Source organism: Nelumbo lutea, chromosome 2, assembly GCF_056320005.1.
Source record: "Nelumbo lutea isolate HS-2025 chromosome 2, American lotus-T2T, whole genome shotgun sequence".
NCBI classification, from domain to species: domain Eukaryota; kingdom Viridiplantae; phylum Streptophyta; class Magnoliopsida; order Proteales; family Nelumbonaceae; genus Nelumbo; species Nelumbo lutea.
In genome coordinates, this window is record NC_142685.1 from 83,560,270 (window position 1) to 83,570,683 (window position 10,414).

General features: G+C 37.6%; 1 protein-coding gene across 2 annotated transcripts in view; it reads left to right on the forward strand.

The window, feature by feature from the left end:
* The window catches only part of GYRA (DNA GYRASE A), a 96,781-nt gene extending 86,749 nt beyond the window's left edge, over positions 1-10,032 (forward strand). Inside the window, exons 23-27 of one of the 2 annotated variants that reach the window (XM_088970414.1) lie at positions 1,699-1,814; positions 8,382-8,502; positions 8,606-8,660; positions 8,764-8,863; positions 9,748-10,032. In XM_088970414.1, coding sequence (XP_088826540.1) covers positions 1,699-1,814; positions 8,382-8,502; positions 8,606-8,660; positions 8,764-8,863; positions 9,748-9,877 — 522 coding nt within the window. In that variant the 3' untranslated portion in view covers positions 9,878-10,032. The remainder of the gene's footprint in view (positions 1-1,698; positions 1,815-8,381; positions 8,503-8,605; positions 8,661-8,763; positions 8,864-9,747) is intronic. The other variant, XM_088970413.1, reaches the window with a different exon arrangement.
* Positions 10,033-10,414: the final 382 nt, after the last annotated feature.

Here is a 10,414-nt window from a genome sequence, read left to right on the forward strand (position 1 = left end):
TCGGGCTTGCCTCAAGGGACGTGGTACAAAGGCGACTCATAGAATCCAGAATGCAATATGTTTTACATCACATTAGCTACTTGAAGCAATGCAATTAGTGAGAAAAAGTGATTGTGGGTTTTACATGCTTGAAAATGCTTTATATGTTTGCTTTTATTTTTAAATTTTCATTTGAATACGCTTTACATGTTATGTTTATGTATTTTAATTTTAGATTGTAGGTTTTTTAAAACATTTATTTTAAATTTTAAGTTTTTATTTTTAAACATTATGTTTAATGTTTTTTTTTATTTTTTTTAAATTTGTTGGCATTTTTTTGATTTTTTTGACATTTTTTTTATTTTTTAGCTTTATTTTTTTGCAATTTTGTGCCTTTCTTCAAAGGTGCATGCCTTGCCTTGCGTCTTGCGCCTTAGTCGCAAATTGGCCTTTACGCTTTTTTTTTTTGCACCTTGCACTTTTAAAACATTGGGTCTAGGCGCGACACTTTCAAAAGGCGTGCGTGTAGTGCGCCTTGTATAAAGGCGGCTTGTAGAATCAGGAATGCAGGATAGATTTGTTTGGGGATTAAGAATTTAAGACCCTAATGTGGATTTGCTTGGGCTTGCCTCGAAGTGCTTGGTACAAAAGGTGGATTGTAGAATTATAATGCAAGATATTGTACATCACATTAGTTATTTGAAGTAATGCAATTGAGGCAAAAAAGAGATTGTGGGTTTTACATGCTTGAAAATGTTTTATATGTTTGATTTTGTTTTTATATTTTCATTTGAATGCACTTTACATGTTATGTTTGTGTATTTTATTTTAGATAATAGGCTTTTTGAAACATTTATTTTAAAATTTAAATTTATATTTTTTATTAATATTATGTTAAATATATATTTTAATATTTTTTGGTATTTTTGTATTTTTGTGCCTTGCTTCGAAAAGGTGCATGCCTCTCCTTGCGCCTCGGTCACAAATTGCCCCTTGTGCTTTTTTTGTGCCTTGTGCTTTTAAAGCATTGGGGCTAAGTGAAATAGGCTGAGGGCCCATAGGCTTGATTTCCTCAAGGGGTGGAATCCACTGATCATCCCAGATGGAAATATTGTGGCCTCTGTTCACACCCTAGAACATATGAAAGGACGCTAAAGTTTTTTTTTTTCCTCAGTAGTTGCTGGTTACCCTTATCCCATTGAAGTCAAGTAGCCTGCAGATATCATTAGGATCCTGTCTTTCTTGCTGTGTAATGCTCTATGATTAAACGATCTAATCTGCCATGATACAACTTGGAATAATCAAGTTACTAGGGTACCCCTACTAATATGAAAGGACGCTAATGTTTTGTCTTTATTGTTTGACATCTGTGCCAATTAATGTATGGCAACCACTTTTCGGTGTACATGTAAATTGCTTTTTCCTTGTGATTTAAATATAAGCATGCAATAAAAGATGTAAAAAGGACAAGACCGAAGGAAGGAAAGATGTGTCGTCTTAGCTTGAGCCCTAACTGTAGTTGCATGCATCATCTTCTTTGTGGTCATCATCATATTTATCATCTGAGCTTGGGGTTGGCTATCTCCAGAAATTCTTTTCATGTTAATAACAATCTGAAATTATCACTCCAAGTGTTCACATATTTCTTGTTTGCTTGGTATCTTCTATTTAAATTTCTCATGCTTCAGCATCCAGTTCCTCTCATGATACTTGATTCAGATCCGAGCACAAGGAAGAAATACTAGGGGTGCAGTTGCGATGCGACTAAAAGCAGGAGACAAGATGGCATGCATGGACATAATACCAGCAGCCTTGTGGATGGAGCTTGATATGAGGTCAGAAAATCCCCAGAATCAGTAATTTCTTCATTGCCTTTCATATGTTTTGTGTTTTGTTGCTAAGTTTGCAATTATTTTTTTTCTTAAAGAGTAAATAAAAAGATATTTCATTAAAAAAAGCATTACAACCTTGATGGGTGTCAAGATGATACACCACATGAACTAGTCAACAGAAAGAAATCACAATTACAGATTTGAAGCTCAATTGCTTCCCAGAAAACCTCCCCCAATTCAGTTCTGTTAACTGGATGCCATTCCACTTTCTAGCTCTCCACTGTGATACCCTATCATACATCCTTCCATCTGACATCGAAGCTCCCCATACTTGAATACTGCAGCAAAACCACCTCTAGATTGTATCTTCACATCAGGTTTCCAACCAGTGCTCTCCTTCCCTCCCTCAACCCCACACAAACCAGCTTTACTTCTTCCTCATCCCCCTCCTCTTAAGGAGGTTTATGCTACCTTGTGCTTGAGAGGCTTATGCCTCTTACATTTTGAACTATGCCTCACGCCTCCAGGTAATGGAATGACGTGTCATTTCTCCATGTTTTAAAACATTGCTAAGGGCAGTCCAGTGCATGAGGCTCCTACCAATGTGGGGTTTGGGTAGGGACAGATGTATCTAGCCTTATCCCTGCACATACAAAGAGGTTGCTTCCAAGATTTGAACCTTGGTCACCCAGGTCACAATGGAATAATCCAATGTTTTAAAACATTGCTATTGGGTACATTATAGTTTTGCAAAACCAAATTACCCTTTAACTAAACTCCTTTCTTGATTCATTCTAGTTGATCTAAGCAGGGTTTAAAATGTCTACTTATTTTCTAATATTTCAATTTCCATGGGTATTGACACAGTATTACTAGAACCAACGTATTCCAAAGTGAACACCACTGGCACTATGTGGAATACATGAAATGGAATTATAACATAAGTTGATGACAATATTGTAGATATGTGGAGTAGAATTGTTGCTTGCCCAATGGACATGATTGCCACTTTGAACCAGTTCAAAATTCTTTTGAGACATTAAATTAAGTCTTAGTTTTTGTTTATGTAATAGACTAATTGGTTTCTCTATTAGAATTTCTTGCACCTTGTATGGGTATAGCATATTATTGTATGTATTGTGATAGAACAAGAATTAGAAAAAAATTGATGTCTTTCTATTGAGAAAGTAGTACATATATATACAACCTTGTAGATACTAAAAAGGAAGAAAATCATGCAGCCTTGCAGATACAAAAAAGGAAGAAAATCATACAGCCTTGTAGATACAAAAAAGGAAGAAAATCATACAGCCTTGTAGATACTAAAATAGGAAGAAAATCAAAGAAAGAATAATTCCTATAATCAAGCTATTCCTAATTGGGCTAATACTGCATATTTACAGCCTATAAATTTTGTAACACTCTCCATCAAGATGGAGCATAGATGTCAATCATGCCCGACTTGTTACAAATATAAGAAATCCGAGCTCCATTAAGAGCTTTTGTAAAGATATCTCCTAACTGCTCTCCAGTCTTCACATATGCTGTAGAGATAAAGTTTTGTTGAATTTTCTCACGAACGAAATGACAATCTATCTCAATATGTTTAGTTCGTTCATGAAAAACTGGATTTGAAGCAATGTGAATCGCAGCTTGATTATCGCACCATAGCTTCGTTGGAACTAAGACTTTAAGACCGACCTCAATTAAGAGTTGAGAAACCCACATAACCTCACACGAAGCTTGTGCCATTGCTCTATACTCAGATTCTGCACTAGATCGCGACACCACATATTTACTTCTTACTCTTCCACAAAACCAGATTACCACCAACGAAAACACAATAGCCAGTAGTGGACCTTCGATCAATCTTGGAACTTGCCCAGTCCGCATAAAAAAAGCACTCAATATTACTGTAACCATGATTCCGATACAGTACCCCCCATCCAGGAGCTCCTTTCAAGTAACACAAGATTTGTTCTAAGGTTGCCCAATGATGCACTGTAGGAGAGGACATAAATTGACTTACAATACTAACTGAGTAAGCAATGTCTGGACGAGTCACTGTGAGATAGTTCAAATTTCCAACTAATCTTCTATATCGTTTAGGATCATCAAAAGCATCTCCATCCTTTGAGTTGTTGGTTAGGAAGCATTGGAGTACTGCATGGTTTGACTCCCAATTTCCCAGTTTCTGTTAACAGGTCGAAAACATACTTCCTTTAAGACAGGAAAATGCCTCTTTTACTCCTTGCCACCTCAATCCCCAAGAAGTATTTTAGGTGCTCCAAATCTTTAGTATTGAACTGGCTCTGCAAGAAGGATTTCAAGGATGAGATTCCCTTCGTGTCACTCCCAGTGATAACAATATCGTCTACATATACAACAAGTAGAATGATGCCAAATGTGGACTGCTTATAGAAAGTAGTATGGTCAGATTTGCACTTCCTCATCCCAAACCTCTCTACTGCCTGACTGAATTTTCCAAACCAAGCTCGAGGACTTTGTTTTAGTCCATACAACGATTTTTGAAGACGACAAACTTTCCCAGACTCCCCCTGAGCAACAAACCCAGGTGGTTGCTCCATATAAACCTCCTCCTGAAGAACTCCATGCATGAAAGCATTTTTAATATCAAGCTGGTAAAGTGGCCAATCATATGTAGTTGCCAGAGAAATAAATAATCGAATTGAAGTCAATTTTGCCATAGGGGAGAAAGTATCAAAATAGTCCACTTCATATGTCGGTGCATAGCCCTTGGCCACTAGGCGAGCCTTTAGGCGAGCCACTGATCCATTAGAATTAAATTTGACTGCAAAGACCCACTTGCATCCAATCGCTTTCTTACCAGCAGGTAAATCGACCAGATCCCAAGTACCATTCTCAGTCAAGGCATTCATTTCCTCAAGCGTGGCATCACGCCACCCAGGATGGGATAAAGCCTGGTGAACAGTTTTGGGAATCCCTACAGAATCATGAGAGGCAACAAATGAACAAGTAGAGGACAAAGAATCATAGGTAACATAAGAGGAAATTGGATAAGTACATCGACGTTTACCTTTCCGAAGAGCAATAGGTAGATCAATATCACTGGGCATTGGATCTGATGACGAAGAAGAGACCGGTGCCGGACTTGGCACAGGAGGATTAGGTTGTCGAGAATAGACTTGAGTAATAGCTAGTTTTGGTTGAGAAGGTGGTGGTGGGGGTATTGGAACAACACTAGCGTCTGGACCGGTGACATGATACACTAGTAGATCATCATCCTCTTGTGGACACACAGGTGTAGATGGAGCAGTAAAGAAAGGAAGATGTTCATGGAATGTAACATCAGCTACACAAGGTACCTGTTCAAGAGAGTAGAAAAACACCTGTACCCTTTTTGGAGACGAGAGTATCCCAGGAAGACACATTTTAATGACTTGGGGTCTAATTTGGAAACCTGTGGACGAACAAAACAACATCCAAAGATATGAGGTTCAATAGGAAGCACAGATTTACTAGGAAACAGAATCTTATAAGGGATTTGATCATTTAGAACAGTGGAAGGCATGCGATTTATCAAAAAACACGTTGTAGAAACAACATCAGCCCAAAACTGTTTAGGAACATGTGTTTGAAATAAAAGAGCCCTGGAAGTTTCAAGAAGATGTCTATTTTTTCTCTCAGCCACTCCATTTTGAGATGGAGTATCAACACAAGATGATTGATGGAGAATTCCATTCTAAGTCATGTAAGTCTGGAAGGAATCAGAGAAATATTCTTTGGCATTATCACTTCGCAATGTTTGTACAGACACATCAAACTGGGTTTTTATTTCAGCACAAAAGGTTTTAAAATGTGAAAGCAACTCAGAACGAGATTTCATTAAATAAAGCCAAGTCATACGAGAAAAATCATCCACAAAGGTAACAAAATATCGAAATCCAGTCTTAGACATAATAGGACAAGGTCCCCAAACATCTGAATGTACTAACTCAAAAGCATGACTAGCCCTTTTATTAACTCGAGAAACAGACGATAGACGATGATGTTTTGCAAACTAACAAGACTCACAATCTAAAGAAGATACATCATGAAATTGGGGAGATAACTTCTTTAACAAAGGTAAAGATGGATGCCCCAACCGACAATGAGCTTCAAAAGGAGATAAAGTACTGGAACAGGCAATGGTCTGAGATAAAGTACTGGAACAGGCAATGGTTTGAGGTTCCTGGGTATCCTCTTCATCATAAGTTCCTAAAACAGACAATGATCAGGAAAGAATGAGATACAATAGTTAAGAGTACGAGTGAGTTTGCTAACAGATACCAAATTAAATGAAAATTTTGGTAAACTCAATACAGATGACAAAGAAAGTGTTGGTGTGGGATTGATAGTGCCAGAACCAAGGACAGAAGAAATAGAACCATCTGCCAAGGTGACTGAAGAAGGAAAAGTGTGTGATTGGAAAGTGGAAAAGAGACTATGATTACTTGTCATATGATCTGTTGCACTAGAATCAATGACCCACTGATAGGAAGAAGAAAGAAAACATGTATTGGTTTTACCTGACTCAGCAAGGGCAGTGATGGACTGAGAGGAGTTCTTTAATGCCTCTTGATACTGGGTAAATTTCACATACTCATCTGCAGAAACTGTAATGGTCTGATTTGACGATGGATGAGGAGCATCACTCGTAGTTACAACATGAGCTGATTGAGACCCAGAAGACTTGTGGTTTTTCTTTAGCAATTTCTGGCAAGTCCTTTTAGTGTGTCCTGGTTCATGACAATAGTAGCAAACTACTCCCCCTGTGGCCTTAGTTCCAGCATTCCAACCACTATTACTGCCACCTCTGCTACTATTCTGAGAACGAGACAGGCCAGTTGATCCACTATTCTGATTGACAAGTGCACTAGGTTGTTGTACAGGTGAGGTATGGGAACCCGTATCTGTACGAAGGACCCTAGTAAAGACCTATTTTAAAGAGGTAATCTCAGGATTAGACAAAATCTGTGACTTAGCACCATCAAATTGAGGATTAAGGCCAGCCAGAAAACTCATAATAGCCATCTGTTCACGTTGAGTCTACTGAACTTTGATATCAGTACTGAAAGGTAACAAGGCGTTCAATTCTTCATAAGTGCACTTGAAATTCATGAAATAGGTCTGAAGAGACTGATCCTGTTGTTCAACCCGATAAAATGTCTTGCAAACATAAAAAATACGGGAAATATTTTCTTTACCAGAGAACAGAAAAGCCAAATATTCCATTAGTTTTTTTACAAACTCATAGTGAGAGACATGACCGGCGTACTCATTCTCAATAGAATTGCGGATTTGCAAAAACAATTGAGCGTCAATCGTTAGCCATTCAGTGCGGGTCTCATCAGTAGGAACTAAATAATTAGTTCTGTTTAGTTTTTCTTTAGTGATCTTAGACTGAATGGGGATAACACTAGGAATAGCCAAGTTCTTTTGTTCAACCGCCATCATAAACACAGGAAAATAAACTTTTAACAACCAGCAAAGCCAATAAAACAGAATCGGCAGCAGATGCAACACCCAAACAGCAAGAAACCACAACTGGCAGCACCGAAATATCAATTGTATAAAAAGAACAGAGAAGAAAGACTTTCCTGATGGGCAAACAAACACCACAGGAGTAACACCGAGGCTGCTGTCCTACTCTCCGACCTGTTGGAGACTTGAAAGCCCTCTCCGATCGAAGTGAAGAAGAGATGGGTGAAGGTGGGTAGGCCGATCTAGGATTCCGCTTCCACTAGTAGGGGCGGTGAGATGCAGATGTCACTCGGAATGGGTGACCTAAAGATCGCAGCTGCTGCTCACTTGGGCAACGTAAAGAATTCAAAGCTGCTCACTTGGGCAGCAGAGGGAAGAAAACCAGAAATTAGTTTTAGACTGAAATTAGTGTCTCAAGCTCTGATACCATGTGATAGAACAAGAATTAGAAGAAATTGATGTCTTTCTATTGAAAAAGTAGTACATATATATACAACTTTGTAGATACTAAAAAGGAAGAAAATCATACAGCCTTGTAGATACAAAAAAGGAAGAAAATCATACAGCTTTGTAGATACTAAACTAGGAACAAAATCAAAGAAAGAATAATTCCTATAATCAAGCTATTCTTAATTGGGCTAATACTACATATTTACAGCCTATAATTTCGTAACATGTATTAACCTTGGTTTTATCTTTGTTTGATGGTTTGGATCAAGATGGTAATTTAGAAGGGTATATCTATGATTGTTTTATCATTTTATAAAACATTGTTTTAAATTTTCACATATTTCACAATGCTTCCATCATGTCGAAACTTTTACAGTATTTCCATGCTAAATTTCTGGCCTATTCCTACATTTGGATGACAAATATTTCACCAACACCAACATTTTGCACCTTGTGTTTCAGTTTTACGTGCAGATATTCTCTTTTTTCATCTCTATTTTTGGTATTTTTATTTTCCTTATTTCTGTGTTATGTGACTTGCATCTTTTCTGGTCAGTTTTCAGCAATGTACTTTTTGTGGTGTCTTTCCATGTTTATGTGACTTACCATTTGCAGGGTCAAGGGTCCTGGGGCCCCATGGTTGTTATTTGTGTCTGAAAGTGGTTTGGGGAAGCGGGTTCCTCTGAGCAGCTTCCGTGTATCACCTTTGAATAGAGTTGGATTAAAAGGGTACAAGGTATATTGAATTCATTGTCTCTTCATCCAAATACCTAAATCAGATGAAATACTGTTCTGGTCATTTGCATAAACCCATTCTGTTGCCATTCCCTTGTTTGTAGCTTCCACCAGAAGACCGCTTAGCAGCAGTATTTGTGGTTGGGTTCTCATTGGCTGGTAATTCTATACACTGACATTTTTGAGCCATTCTTGTTTTATTTTAACTTTACAAATTAGTTTCCATGCATTTTTTTAATGATCCTGCTGATCAATTTAACAGAAGATGGTGAGAGTGATGAACAATTAGTTCTAGTAAGCCAAAGTGGGACAGTAAACAGAATTAAGGTTCGAGATATTTCTATACAGTCACGCAATGCAAGGTAACTATTGTTCTTTTATGCAATATCTTGTACAACATTGCTGCTCTCCTAGAAAGATCTCTCTCTCTCTCTCTCATATGCATGGGTGCAAACATGCACATAAACATGCACACAGGGGTAGACTTAGTATAACCCTATCCTTTGGCATTTCTTTTGTATGAAATGGGCACTCACAAACTCGAGTCTACATTTTTTTATGCTTGGCAGTTGGGATATACTTTGCCAAACTATAATTGAGAAATGGATTGTAGGGGTAGGGATCTAAACTTATTCTATGGATTAGGGGGGTCGAGGACTAAAGTTATAATTGAGGGAAATTGGTTGTATCCATGAAGTAGGGTTTTGAAAGATCGCATCAATATTAACGTTAATTGGAGATGTAAAGTAAATGAACAACAAATGAGGCGTTTTGCCAGGTTTTATTAGAGAATGGCTTATCCATTCTTGGGACTTGGATGAGTAGATTTTTAAAAGTTGTTTTTGTGATACTACCTATGATTACTGTTATCATCCCTTCATCTCTCATCTTCATTGTCTTGACAATTCTTGTTGACTGTCATTGTAAACAAATGCAGGGGTTTCTCAGATTTTGCACATCAGATTAGCACAAGCAATTATAAATATCATGCCCTATAATGAAAGTATGAATATGAATAAGTTCGTAATTCTAAATGGAAATACCTGGCCCATAGCCATTTCTAGTTAGAGCTCTTATTGGTATTTAAATAACTATATTGTACATTATGGATTATAGTTTTCAGTACATTTTGTGGTGATGTTACCTTTATTTTTTAGCAATTGCAGATTACACATTTTCTATACAAGACCAGTTAATTTTCTAGGAGTTTCTGTCATTGTTTGTTTTGAAATCTAAACATTTTCAGGGGAGTTATTCTGATGAGGCTAGAGCATGCTGGAAAGATTCAATCAGCTTCTTTGATTTCAGCAACAGAGTGTGGACCTGAGGATGTTGCGACTGATGAAGTTAATATTGAGAAACCTACCATCATGTAACAGTTAGTAATTTCCTTTTACCACTGGTCGCCTGAACATTTTCAATTGCCGTTTTGTAAGAACAATTCATCATCCGGTTTTGTAAGTGCAAGGGGCAAGCTCGAGGAACGGAATGTTCCATCTTATTATTAAGTGGCTTCTGTAAATTAATTTCACTTTAAGCTTCCCTAAAATTTTGGAAAAGAAAAATACGAAACCTGCAACGAAAGAACTTGGAGATAAAGAAATACGATACCCTTCCACCAAAAAAAAAATGATACACATGTTAGGAAGTTTTTGCATGCCTGTCAAAGAAATCAGCCTAAAATTTTCCCAAGTTGAGTCTTAGGGGAGAACACTAGATGACAATGGTTGAATTGGATCAGGTTGGAGTTTGGGTTAGTGTGAAGGTTGAATATATGAACCCTACTATTGGAGTAGCCAATCCAACCTGAACCGGATTGATTCAAAATATCATGGTTTTCAGAACTGGACTAGACTAGATGGTTGGACTTGTAAAACTAGGAGTCAACCACTTGACGGGTTTCGTTTTACCCA